Consider the following 13770-nt stretch of genomic DNA (forward strand, 5'->3'; position numbering starts at 1 on the left):
TTTATTTTGTGTTTAGATGCCCTGTGTGGATAAAGTCATGGAACTTAATGACAATCAGATAAGTGAACAACATTTTTCTGAGAAAAATCCATCTAATTCGAAGGGATCACAGAGGGTTAAATAAGATGATAGATCTCAATAACGTGAAGGAAACATTTTTACCTAGTTCTCCTGATGTCTTCGTGGCACACATTTGACGTTCCATGTGGATCTACATATAATAACATGAGATTTTTAGAAAGAATCTTGCATTTTGCATGAAACTGAGGCGATAAAACATCACCCAAAGACAACTTCCAAATCATCAAGTTTATTTTCTTGGCAGACAAATTAATGTTTGCTCAAATCAAAATATGCTGAATAGCAGTCAGTAACCAGAAACAGTCAGGGAAATAGTGAGGAAAATATTTATGATTGATTATACTGAACAAACTGCTAACTAGAGTTTAGTATTACATTCTAATCTACACTTACATTGATATTTTGCTGGCCTACGATGCATCTTCAGGCACATTGAGTTACAACACTGCAGAAACATTTATGACCTTAAACACAACCATAAATGCATTTAATGTAATCGATATCCCTGGTAGTCAGTAATTGTCAATTGAAAGTTTAAATCAAATTTTCTCCAAGACAAACTTGCTCAGCAGTTACAGTGTCAATCAAATCATCACAGATAGACAAATGTGTGCGAGTGTTCAGGTCATTATGGAACTAAGCACTGAATTAACAGAAATGACAACAACAAAAAGTCAAATTGAAGGACACCTCCTAACTTTACTCAGTGGCATTATTTGCCTCCATCTCCCACTTCTCCAGAAAGTCCTGCAGGTTCAGGTTGTAGGTATCAATACCTTTCCCAGACAAATGAACTCCATCAGGCCTGTACAGGCCTGTATCAGTACCACACCTGATGTTGTCATGGGTAAGAGCAGTGCCACCTAGCTCAGCTATAATGCTGTGAACCCTGCGGTTGACGGTGGCTCTGACCAGGTCAACTTCAAGACTGTCCTCGGAGTGCCTCCAGACCCTCCGGGGCAGGATATCAGACCAGACCAACAGGCATTGTGGGAAAATACTTCTCATGGAGGTCAGGTCTTTTTTCACAGAGGCTAGAAGGTCAGTAGGGCTATCGGTGCCCAGATCATTGCCACCCAGGTGCATGATGATCACATCTGGATTAGGCCACTTGATCTTCAGCTGGAGCAGCTGGGGCAGGAGCTGTGGCCATGTCATTCCCTGCATGCCCTTCCACCACACAACCACACTGCTGGGGTCCATGCCCAGCTGCATACCTACCTCGGGTGACTTGGCCCTCATCTCTGCCCAATAAATAAGGGAGTGACCACAAATCCATATGTTCTTAGGCTCGGTGCTGATAACTTTGCCTGCAGAGATTCAACAACACAGGGTATTTGTTAGATTAGCAGCCTCTTAATGACAGATTGTTTCCCATTGAACACTGGTAGTGTGATGACTGCTCGTACACTGATGATCCTTTTCTTGTTGTTCATGAATCATATAATCTACTTTATTATGGTTGTCCGGAACAAAAATTCAATCTATCTATTGAAGTCGTAGTTAACGTTAAAGTGGTTAGGTTATTGAGTAAGTTGTAAATACATTTCTCTTATTAACTCGTTATTAATTCCCAGATGTTTTTTGTTTTGTCTCTAAAGCAGTCATTGAAATCTTAAATAGATAACAATAGTTAATTTTTGTTTCATGTAGTAATCTGCAATATTTTAGGTGAGGTAAGTTTTATGAACTAAATATGTACAGTGAAGAGACCAAAATATCAACCTACCTTGATCATAGAATGGTACATCTTTATCTGTTCTACACTTACTAATGCCATGAAATGAATACTACTGTGCTTAGTTAACATTAATCTGAGATTACAAACAATACACATGACCTACATTTCAACATTGTCCATTGTTGTACATTTCCGAATACATATGTTACCATATGAGTGACAGCTACATATCCTCAGTAAGCCCTTGCCAACACTATCAACAGGACAGGTGCAATTTGTATCTTCACTAAATCAAATTGTCATTCAATTACTTTGCACACACCCATTTATGTATTTTAAAAGTACTTGAGGCTTCCTAAACTACATTCTTAAAATGAAACTAGCTAACATGAACATAGAACAAGAACAGGTGTGTATTATATTCTATTCATGTGAGCATTCAATCATTCCTAATAGCTTGAGTACTTTTTTTAAAATGCACAACTACAATTATGCAACTGTCCTGGTAATTTTCTTCCCTGCGCTATCTGTCAAAGGACTTTATAGAGATTAGAATTTACATTGACCAGCCAGATAAAGTTACAGATGTCTTCCTCTGTTGGATGCTTTTTTCCTCCTTTCTTGTTGGGTAAAATGGACTGCTACAGTAGACCGCTAAAATGCTACACGCGGAAGACAACATTAAATAACAGTGGACACCTAGTTGAAAATAAACCTGAAGAAAAAAAGAGATACTCTTAAATATATTTTCAATGCCTTGTTAAAGATGGAGGTTCAGAAATAGCCTGTTGTTGATAAAATGTTAAGTAAAGACTGCAAACAAAAAACCTTTCCTTATTTAACCATGCTTAGGGTACAGTGTGCAATACATCTTTTTGAACATTCAGAACCTGGCCTAACTCTGAAGTACAACTGCATTCAGAATGTCTTTGTAACTTACTTAAATTGATAACCTTGTGGTTAACTTAAAAAAAACATCAAATGAGGTCAAACCAAAATGATGACTGACCTTCATACATCTATTTTCATCACACCTTCTCTATGTTCTATTAGTTTCAAATTACCAACAGCAATACTCAATTATTTAGCAACACTAGACAATCTAACTGAAACTCAACACTTGCGTGTCTCAGTAAAACTTAGAATTGGCAACCCCGGGTTTCTCTACCTGAGTGCCAGCAACATTTTCTTTAATGGCACTTGCTAAATATTCTGCAATCTACATATAGTTCACCTTTTAATGTGTATAAAAATATGTAACTTTCTACAAATGTAACTTGTAAATTGAGTCTATCTATTGAAGTCATAGTTAACTAGTGGTTAGGTTGTTGGGTAAGTTGTACATAAATTTATCTTATTAACTCGTTATTAATTCCCAGATATTTTTGTTGTTGTCTCTAAAACAGTCATTGAAATCTTAAATAGATAACAATAGTTCATTTTTGTTTCCTGTTGTGATCTGCAATATTTTAGTGTGAGGGAAGTTTTATGAACTAGATATGTACAATGAAGAGATCAAAATATCAACCTACCTTGATCATAGAATGTTACATCTTTATCTATTCTACACTTACTAATGCAATGAAATTGATACTACTGTGCTTAGTTAACATTAATCTGAGATTACAAACAATACACATGACCTACATTTTAACATTGTTCATTGTTGTACATTTCAGAATACATATGTTACCATATGGGCGACAGCTTGATATCCTCAGAAAGCCCTTGCCAACACTATCAACAGGACAGGTGCATGTATCTTCGCTAAATCAAAACGTAATTCAATTACTTTGCACACACCCATTTATGTATTTTAAAAGTGCTTGACGCTTCCCAAACTAAATTCCTAAAATGAAACTAGCTAACATGAACATAGAACAGGTGTGTATTATATTCTATTCATGTGAGCATTCAATCATTCCTAATAGCTTGAGTACTTTTTTTAAAATGCACAACTACAATTATGCAACTGTCCTGGTAATTTTCTTCCCTGCGCTATCTGTCAAAGGACTTTATAGAGATTAGAATTTACATTGACCAGCCAGATAAAGTTACAGATGTCTTCCTCTGTTGGATGCTTTTTTCCTCCTTTCTTGTTGGGTGAAATGGACTGCTACAGTAGACCGCTAAAATGCTACACGCGGAAGACAACATTAAATAACAGTGGACACCTAGTTGAAAATAAACCTGAAGACAAAAAGAGATACTCTTAAAATATATTTTCAATGCCTTCTTAAAGATGGAGGTTCCGAAATAGCCTGTTGTTGAGAAAATGTTAAGTAAAGACTGCAAACACAAAACCGTTCCTTATTTAACCATGCTGAGGGTACAGTGTGCAATACATCTTTTTGAACATTCAGAACCTGGCCTAACTCTGAAGTACAACTGCATTCAGAATGTGTTTAAATTGATAACCTTGTGGTTAACTTCAAATGAGGGGTCAAACCAAAATGATGACCGACCTTCATACATATGATCATCAGACCTTCCCTATTTTCTATTAGTTTCAAATTGCCAAGAGCAATACTCAATTACTTAGCAGTACTAGACAATATAACTGAAACTCAACACTTGCGTGTCTCAGTAAAACTTAGAATTGGCAACCCCGGGTTTCTCTACCTGAGTGCCAGCAACATTTTCTTTCATGGCACTTGCTAAATATTCTGCAATCTACATATAGTTCACCTTTTAATTTGTATAAAAAATATGTAACTTTCTATAAATGTAACACAATTTAAATGCCAGTGCTAACTAAAAGTGAAAGTGCAATCCCAAAACTAGCTAATTTATTATACAAAACCTAACTACATAAGTTTCAGATCAAAGTCACCAGGGTTGCGCAATAAGACTTCACGATAGACATCGCAATAGACTTCCCAAAATACTACATGTATAAAGGGCATTATATATCTTGGTATGCCTAGCTATTTAATACTGCTGGTAAATAATACTGTAGCAGGGCTTTCTGAACCAAGACAAAAAGTTTACTTTGCGTTGACAGGCTGTTACAAGTCGTCTTCCTTTCTTGGTCTTTTTTTCTTTGACTCCAATCTTGATAGGTGAAATTGACTGCTATTCTTTGCTAGGAAACTGACTTTAGCACACAACATACAAACTGAATTCAACATTCTACCTGAAGTCTAGCTTGAAATATGTCTAACTTTGCATTGTGCAAAAAGATGATTTAAGATAAGTCCACATTTATCAAAGCTTATCTAACATTGCACTATGTTAATTGTCAATCAAAAATCTGAGTTACAGTACGTGTTGACGGCATCCACAGTAAAATAATCAAATCTATGATCATCATTTACGACGGTGCGGTGGTTGAAAAAAGTTTACGTTGACCTGTGTCGCTGAAGTCACAGGCTCATATTATCAAGACAATTTACTTTATTGACTTGCAGCCTGTCTATCTGGTAACTTGATTGGCTTTAAAATGTATATTGATAAACTCAACCTGGCTACAGATAGTGACTGGCTATATCACTCTTGAAGGTAATGACCAGAATATTATGAAATAAGAGCCAAACAATGTAGGCTCAAGAAGGTACTTTCAAAAGCTAATGAGTATGCAACAATATGGTACCTGGTGGGTTGTTCAGATTTTTGTTTCGAGCCCGCACATCCTTCATTTGCTGCCTATCAATCATCCTCTGGGTAAATTGTTGCTTACTCTTCTCCATCATCCTCTGGTTAAATTGTTCCAGCTATAAGGTCATAACAGAACACAAACACATACCAGTTATTGGTTTGAGGCATCAATTCACACATTCAACTAATCATTGACTTAATAATACAACAAACAACAAAAGATTAATACTCAGGTCATCCAAATCATCCTCCAAGCATGCATTGTGTTCATAAATTGGGACTTGGCTCCAAATACAATTAGATAACAATGACATACCCGTTTTTTTTGTTTGACCTCGATATCATCCTCTGTTCCTGACGAGGCTTGTTTACCCACAGTTGATCCAGCATGCGGCTGTGCTGCCTCGGAGGACTGCAAATTGAACTGGACCACCTTCCCTGGTTTAGGCGACTCTTTCTGTACAGTCTTGGTTTTGACAGTTTCAATGACCTTGAGGCACCTAGAGACGGATGTGGCTACAACGGTCTGCTTGGAGTCATCACTCGTGGGAGTCAACGGTGTCACCTGTATCAATGTATTTACTTGTTGAGGTTTTACGAGGGAAGTAGACTGAACTATGGGAGCTAAAGAATGTAAGGGATAAGGAGATACGGGGGGAGGACCAGCTGGAGGCTGCCCATAATAATGGGTGGGCAGGCTAGATGTGTGTCCAACGTAGGAAGAGTATTGTGCTTGCTGGTACACCCCAGGTGCCTGTTGACATGAGGAGGGAGCAGCAGAGGTTGGTGGTATGGGATACTGTGTGCTAGCCCCCTGGTGCCAGCCATAGTCAGTGGTAGAATAAGAATAGGCAGGCAGTTGATCTGGGTACAGTGACGATGAGGACGTTACAGGGGTGGGGTTAGAGGGAGGGGTGATGGGCATTGTTTGTTCGGGTGCGTTCCTCACAGTCTTGGTGAGGCTCTGCATCTGTCTAGCCTTCTCCAAGGCTTCCTCTTCTTTCTGGTCAAGGAACCCACTATATTCGGATGTAGGCTCGTAGCTGGAGTATGGTTTCCGACTGGGCAACCTTGCAGGGGAGATGGACCGGAGATTTTCAGAGTCAGCGGAGCGTGTACGACTCCGATGTCGATCATCTCTCCTCGATGACGAGTGTTCCCGATCTCTATCTGAGCGCTCTGAAGACGATTTCTCTGTTCGGCCATAGAGTCTCTCCTGGGTCCTGTCTGCCAGCTTGGAGACCTCTCCTGTGTCAAGATTCAGACCAATGGTGCGGAGAAGGCTCTGGATCTTGTCAAAATGCTCAGATTTGCTGGTACTACCCTCCCTGGTTTGTCTAGTTGGACTCAATTTCTTGCCTTCCCTCACTGGTTTCTGCCTTTCTCTTGACCCCGAGGACCTTTTGTAGTGTTCACCATCAGCCGCAGAGCCCTTACCATGGTAGAGGAACTTATCTTCATCCATGTCGGTTGCTTTCTGATAGGCACTGGGAGAATATTTCTCCTGCGCCATGCTCAGTATTCGAGAAAATCCACTACCATCTTGGATAGCTCTTTCATGCGGCAACAGATCATCCTGACAGTGGTCAGTAGTTTTGCAGCTATCGTGTTCATCAGGAGTTTTTAATATGTCACGGCTGAAACTGAATGTCTTCTCGGGGTCTGCTTCTCTTACACTGTGAGGGTCGTATTTGTCAGTATTTAGCTCAGGGTGGCTCTGTGGCACTACCTGGGTGTTCTCTGCCAACACTGAAATCTCATCTTGAGCATCCTGAACTATTGTCGAGAAAAGACTGGCGTCCACGCCTTTGTTGAGGATGTTAAGAAATCTGCTAATCTGGGTGGTCAAGTTACGTTTTTCTTCAGGGGATGACTTTTGGCTGGGAGGAGAGGAATTACGTTTACTGGATGAAGACAGGCCAGGGGAAGGTTGTTTAGGGATAATTGGATGGAGTGTGGACTGGCTGGAAAGGAGGCTTTGTGGATTCTGTTTGGAGGAAGGCTGACCAGGGGGAGATTGGCATGGAGGAGATTGGCTAGGTGGAGTTTGCTGAGGTGACAGTTGATTTGGAGGGGGTTGACTGGGATTAGGTTGACTTGGGGGAGACTGATAAGCAGAGTGTGTGTTGACAGGAGCAGAATGTTCTTGAAGAGACTGGTTTTGATAAAAATGATCCTGTGCCAAAGTTTGTTGACTTTGTTCATATGGGGAATCGTCATAATATGACATTTTACTGGATCTCTGGGGATACAAAAGATGGCTTTGCTCTGGTGAATCAAATGACTGAATATGGTCAAGTGTAGGTGGGTTGTAGTGGTACTGGTTATGATCAGGGGGTTCAGTCTGTAGGCAAATGAAATAATATCAATCATTATAGAATCATCTTGGTTAGTTGAGTTAATGTATTTAGTGTCAAGAAGAATCAATGATTCATCCATGAAAACAATACAGTGTTATTAATGTCTTAACTATTTAAACTTCAAATATTTCATAGAGCCATTGTATACACCAGTCAATAAGATGATCTGGATAAAGAATGAAAGGCGCAACAAACCTTAATTGGGAACAAAGGCCCAGAAACACTTTCAGTGCGTTTCTTCAGAATGGATTTCACCGGCTTGAATTCTGTGATTGGGACAGCGATCCGGCCATGGTCGTAGTCTATGCAGGTCTTTTCCATTGGCCTCATATCCATGATGCCTCCCCTCGGCTGCATGGTCACCATGGCTTTACGGCGAGCGATCATATCATTGAGTTCCTCAAGCTCCCTTTTCTTCCTGGCAAGCTCATGGTCCACTCCCCCGCTGTGCCTGGGTTCCCCTGGAGGCAGGCTGGAGTCCCGGCTCCTCCTTTGACCGCTGCCCTCATACTCCCTGCTACTGCGTCCCTTGGAGACCCTTCTCTCCCTGCTCCGGCTCCGGCTCCTGCTCCGGCTCCTGCTCCGGCTGCGACTGCGGCTACGTCTGCGCGACCTCTCCCTGCTCCGACTGCGCCTGGGCCTGCTGTGTCTATCTTGATCCCGGCTCAAGCTCGGCGCTCTCCTGTGGCGGCCGAACGCGTCTTTAACGGGACTCCTGCTGCGGCTCTTGCTGCGTTGGTTTCGCCGCCGGCTGCTGTCGCTGTCTTTACGTCCCGTGCTGGGCTTGTTGTCCTTTGACCTCAGGGTTTTGACAACGGCTTTCATTTTGTCGGACTCGGTTGGAAGTTTTGTTTTCATGTCCTCTGGTTTGCCCTTGCTGGAAAATGATCAATTGGGGAGGGAACTGATTGTCTTCATTTTGTAGGTACCACATACTTGACGCGTAAACCAGGACACAAGGTTTTCAAGCAAGAATACAAGTTACTTACTCATCAAGATTGGTGGTAGAATCCTTAATTAGCTTGATAGTCATCTGCTTCTGCACATAGGAAACACACAGCTAGAATCTCATATGGTATTGTATACACTTTAATTTAGCATCACAAATACCTAATCAAACCTAATTAACCTCAAAAATGTTTTTACTATACCTTTATTTTTTGGGTTCCCACTCCCCCTAGCTTGGGCACAGGGAGGAAGACTCTTTCAGTCAGACGTTTGATCCTGATTGCCTGACTCCCACCTTCCGCTGTTTCATGCTTGGTAAAAAAAAAAAAAACACATAAAAGATCACATTTACCCCAAAATGAAGTGAAATCTACCCCGTGGATGATAGGTGCAGCATCATCAGAACTTACTGGGATGACACTGAACTCCACCTTTTCGTTGAGCTCCAGTTTTTTAAACTCCATCACTTCAGACATGTGGAAAAAAAGCTGAGGGTTTTGCTGGCATTTAATGACCCCAGACAGGTCCTCGATCTCCACCACCATACCCTGTGAAGGTGTATAAAAGAGTCATCATTTATGCAGCCATTTTTAACAGAGATGTCTCCAAACTACAGTTCAGCTTCCTTTCTTCATAACGACAAGGTCCAAAAGAACCACTTCTTGACTTACCGTTCGACGTTGTTCAGTTGATTCCGCAAATGTTTCTGGTGAAATATTTATGTTGACGGCCCGCTCTTTCTTGGTTTCTCTGTGGGTCGAGATGTTGAACTTGATCTTATCGCCGTCCAACATGGTGGCGGCGGTCCGAATGTCTTGTGCCTCAAACGTTAACTGCTTCTGTTCACCTGCCAGTGTCATCACCAACCTGCCCTTCTCAGACTCTTGTCCCTCTGCCTAAATGACAAGAATATAAATTATATCAAATGTTACATACTTCTGTAGTCAACAATTAAGCTACAAAAGTGTGACGCATGTGGCACAGTTGAAGCAGACAAACGCTGCATTTGCATTCATGTTTAATGGGAATTCATGACCCACTAAAACAGAAGAAATATTTAAGGTATTAATACACAAATGTAGCTTGCAAGCACAAACACCATGACTTACTGGCAGCTGCTGAGGATTCTTGAGGATAGCTTTGAGGACTGTTCCCTCATACTGTTCCTTACTGATGTCCTCCACAACCTCAGTCATCACAGGTGGCAACTCCGAGCTCACTGGCTTCCACTGAAGACACACACAAGTGACAGAATACACTATTACATAGAGTATCACAGTGGGAAGGTTAAGTGAGTACTGCCAATGGTATTGTGTTTAAACCAATGATCTTGTTGAAAAGCACCATATTTCAAAGCACACGAGAACATCATCAACCGTTTATTCTTCCATTGCATAGCATATAAACCCAATAGCCTTTTATTGTAATACCTTGTCTTTGGCTATAGCAACCTCTTCTTTCTTCTTGATTTCCTCTTTTTCTTTGACCTCCTCCAACACACTTTGGGTCTCAGAATCAAATTTCACGGATCCTCCCTTCAGCTTTCTGACTCGAATAGCCTTCTTTTTCTCCTTAACCTGAACAATCAACAAAACTGTGAACATTCTAAACTCTCCCCTATATCACACAGGGTTCCAATTATTGTAATACCTTCACTGATTAGGTCATAACCATTTAACTAATAATAATAATGAGACGGCAGATAGCACTCACTGAGATGACAGTGAACTCCACTTCATCTGTGGGGCTGAACTCTGTATCACCCAGGTTTTCAGTCAGGTCAAAGGGCAAGTTAGGGTGGTCCTCTGACACAATAATACCTTCTGTGTCCTTTATGTTCAAGATAGCACCCTGTCACAAGAAGGAAGCATATTACAGTTATAGTAACTACCCAAGTATGCCTGGTTGCCCTTTGTTAAGCATTTTAACAAATACTGTTAATCCTCCTTGATACCTTTTCTCTTTTCTCCTCTGTATGTTTAAACGTGGCAGGAATCTTTGGCTTGATGTTGGTGGCTCTCTTGTTCTGGGTAACTATGTCATTTAAGAGATTGATCAGAACATGGTCCCCTGCCAACAGAGTGACTGTGCAGTCCCGTTTCTCGTAAGGCAACTTGGATTTCTCAGGACCAACATTGACTTCTATATATCCGGGTTTCTGCCTTACACCAATCTATATGGAACACAAGATGGAAATCATTGAACAAAGTAATATACATGATCCGTATATTATAGGTCAGCTTCACTACAGAAAACCAGGTCAACGAGTTGTATTTATGTAGGTGTAGCAAAACAAACATGACATTTGTCATTGTACCTCACCTGCGCTTCAGTATAACTTTCGATGACAACTCCTTCGTATATCTCAGTGTCAACATTCTCAGTTCCACCCGGGGCCACTTTCACATCAGTGGCAATCTCATTAGACTAGTTATAATTCAAAAAGAAGCAATATAAACAAATCTAATTATACAATACTGAAATGTGGTGTAATGTATTCATATATTAAGAAGTAAATATCAGCTAAAGATGTGTAGATATTGACCCACCATCTCTTTGCATGCTGTAAAGTGAACTCTGACACCTGGTGCCAATGCCTTTCGACTCCCAAAAAATGCATCAAAGCTAAAGGTGAATTTCTTTAGGTCCTCTCTTTCAATAAAACCGTAGCTTGGCTGTAGGATGGAGAAAATGATTCATGACAATAAAACATTATGATCTTCACATTTCTGTAATACATATTTACTGGAAACATAAAAATAATACATTCAAGGCCAGTCAGTGACAAGTGAAATCAAAAATCCTGTTTCCATTGAGGCCCCTATGAAAGATTCAGACATATTATGGTTTAAATAATACATATATTAAATAATAATAATAACTTACCCCAATGAATGAAATTATCCCTGTGGATCTTCCAGGAGGAGGCCTAAAACATTGTAACTCCTTAAAGACAGTGGTATCAAATGTGGTATCACAAGTATACCCTCCTACACATCTTTGATCTTTTTCCTATGTGAGTAGCTGTACTGTCACAAATACACTAGTGATAAAAAAACATTACTTGTCGAAGGTTCTTGTCCCAAGTAGTCCTTGTGGTTTAGCCTTCTTTGTGCTGGCCTTGGACTCATCCTTAGGCTGCTTGGACTCATCCTTGGGCTGGTTTGACTCTTTCGCAGATTTTGACTCAGTGCTTTTCTCAGTGCTTTCTGGGCCAGATATCAAGGCTTTAATCTTTAAAGACAACAATTATAATTGAGTTAAGTATATTTCCAGCACATTCATTCATCTAAATAGTCAAAATCAGGAGAAGTTGTGGTGCATACCCATGCTGGCTGGTCTGGGGCAGGGTTGACAATTATTTCTTGGTTTGATGGAACACAAGTGCTGGCCTAATGAACACAAGATGGTTAAACTTGGTTTACATTTTAGCGTAATAACAGAGTCAAACGCAGTAGTACATAGGGATTGCATTGAAAAGTTACATACAGTACAAAAATATGCAATAGTGTATACACTGTTAGGAACATTGCAGTATAAACACTATGGGATTGCTAAACCACAACAAAGATAACTGTTACCTCAGTTGGCCATGTCGGAGGAGGGATAGTGGCATAATTGGCCACTGCACCATATTCACCCACTGGTCCATAGCCTGGCATCATAGGCATTTGTGCAAATCCTTGAGGATCTGGTGGGCCTGACATGGGTCCATAACCCATTGGGGGAATTTGAGGATTACCAGCCATTGGATTACCAACATAATTTGGATCTGGACCACCGTAGAATCCATCTGGTGGCGGCCCACCCGGTCCCCAGCCACCTGATGGTGGAGGTCCCCCAGGCACCCACCCCCCTGGTTGAGGTCTGCCTGGTCCCCAACCTCCTGGTGGTGGTCCGCCTGGTCCCCAACCCCCTGGTGGTGGTCCGCCTGGTCCCCAACCCCCTGGTGGTGGTCCATTCGGCCCCCAACCCCCTTGCGGTGGTCCACCAGGCCCCCAACCTCCTGGTGGTGGTCCATCCGGTCCCCAACCCCCCGGTGGTGGCCCACCCGGTCCCCAACCTCCTGGTGGTGGTCCATCCGGTCCCCAACCCCCTGGTGGTGGCCCACCCGGTCCCCAACCTCCCGGTGGTGGTCCATCCGGTCCCCAACCCCCCGGTGGTGGTCCATCCGGTCCCCAACCCCCCGGAGGTGGTCCGCCCGGTCCCCAACCCCCTGGAGGTAGTCTACCCGGACCCCAACCCCCTGGCGGTGGTCTACCCGGTCCCCAACCCCCTGGCGGTGGTGGTCCCTCTGGTCCCCAACCTCCTGGCGGAGGACCACCTGGGCCCCAACCTCCTGGAGGACCATCATACCCCCAGCCTCCGGGTGGCGGAGGTCCTGGGCCCATCCATGGCGGACGTGGTCCTGGACCCATCCCAAAAGGAGATTCATCTTCGCCGTTTTTCTTGCGCTTCTTCTGCCCTCCTCGAGTCATTATATCCAATATGAGGAGACACTTGAAAAACACGAGCGGTCTCTCGTAATAGCTAGCTAACTAGCTAGTTATTCAAAACAAAGTAGCTCCACAGCAAAAGACTGAGGAAAATGTAAATCAAAATGATATATCGTATCAACTCAACTAGTTACAGTGATAGTAATAAAAATAATAGCTATAACTGTTCATTTCAGGGCTCGAACTATTCTCAACTTAAAAGCTTACGATTCTTGCAGGCTAGCTCGCTAGCTTTAGCTATGGACTAGCTCTATGAAGATGCGTGAAGCCAGCCTCAATGAAGAATCTCATGTCCGACTGATTTCTTTAAAGGTAACTTCAAAATAAAGGTCAGGAAACAAACTGTCCTTTTTATTTTGATGTCAAAACTTATTTTGACTTAAAAAGCGTGTATTTATTTAAAACAATTACAATGCAGGATTTACTCAAACCAATCATAATGTATTTTGGTGAATCAAAAGACTGGAGAGCTTTAAGGTTAATGTACCTTACGTACATTTTGGGAACTCATTGGTTGCCTAGTACAAATAACCAGACTATATTTTCTGTTATAATAATTTGATTAAAACAAGCTTTTTAAATTCGTTCTACTTGTAGGGAGGCCATG

General features: G+C 41.7%; 1 protein-coding gene across 4 annotated transcripts; it reads right to left on the reverse strand.

The window, feature by feature from the left end:
• LOC146268265 (uncharacterized) lies at nt 1–12494 on the reverse strand. 4 transcript variants are annotated; one of them, XM_084710036.1, is made up of 18 exons: nt 12249–12494; nt 11994–12059; nt 11732–11901; nt 11554–11596; nt 11217–11342; nt 10990–11094; nt 10622–10840; nt 10381–10518; nt 10098–10244; nt 9777–9896; nt 9339–9563; nt 9078–9215; nt 8871–8978; nt 8709–8758; nt 7915–8596; nt 5676–7703; nt 5355–5475; nt 1–211 (listed from the first exon to the last, which is right to left on the reverse strand). In XM_084710036.1, the coding sequence occupies exons 1-18, from the start codon at nt 12414–12416 to the stop codon at nt 159–161; spliced, it is 4707 nt and encodes a 1568-aa protein (XP_084566162.1). In that variant the 5' UTR covers nt 12417–12494; the 3' UTR covers nt 1–158. The 4 variants fall into 4 exon arrangements, with proteins under 4 accessions (XP_084566162.1, XP_084566161.1, XP_084566163.1 ...); XM_084710035.1 differs by lacking the exon at nt 1–211 and adding an exon at nt 295–1391; XM_084710038.1 differs by lacking the exon at nt 1–211 and adding an exon at nt 1255–3899.
• Between the last annotated feature and the right edge of the window lie 1276 nt (nt 12495–13770).

This window comes from Hypomesus nipponensis, chromosome 11 (genome assembly GCF_054491055.1).
Source record: "Hypomesus nipponensis isolate SF chromosome 11, ASM5449105v1, whole genome shotgun sequence".
NCBI classification, from domain to species: domain Eukaryota; kingdom Metazoa; phylum Chordata; class Actinopteri; order Osmeriformes; family Osmeridae; genus Hypomesus; species Hypomesus nipponensis.

Bases quoted from the DNA above. Each gene is read 5' to 3' on its own strand.
- LOC146268265 (XM_084710035.1), bottom strand. From the start codon at position 12,416: ATGGCTGGTAATCCTCAAATTCCCCCAATGGGTTATGGACCCATGTCA. The intron at 11,597-11,731 runs GTAATGTTTTTT...ACAATGTTTTAG, and splicing joins GGGACAAGAACCTTCGACAA to GCCTCCTCCTGGAAGATCCA. The intron at 9,216-9,338 runs GTAAGTCAAGAA...ACACCTTCACAG, and splicing joins CAACTGAACAACGTCGAACG to GGTATGGTGGTGGAGATCGA.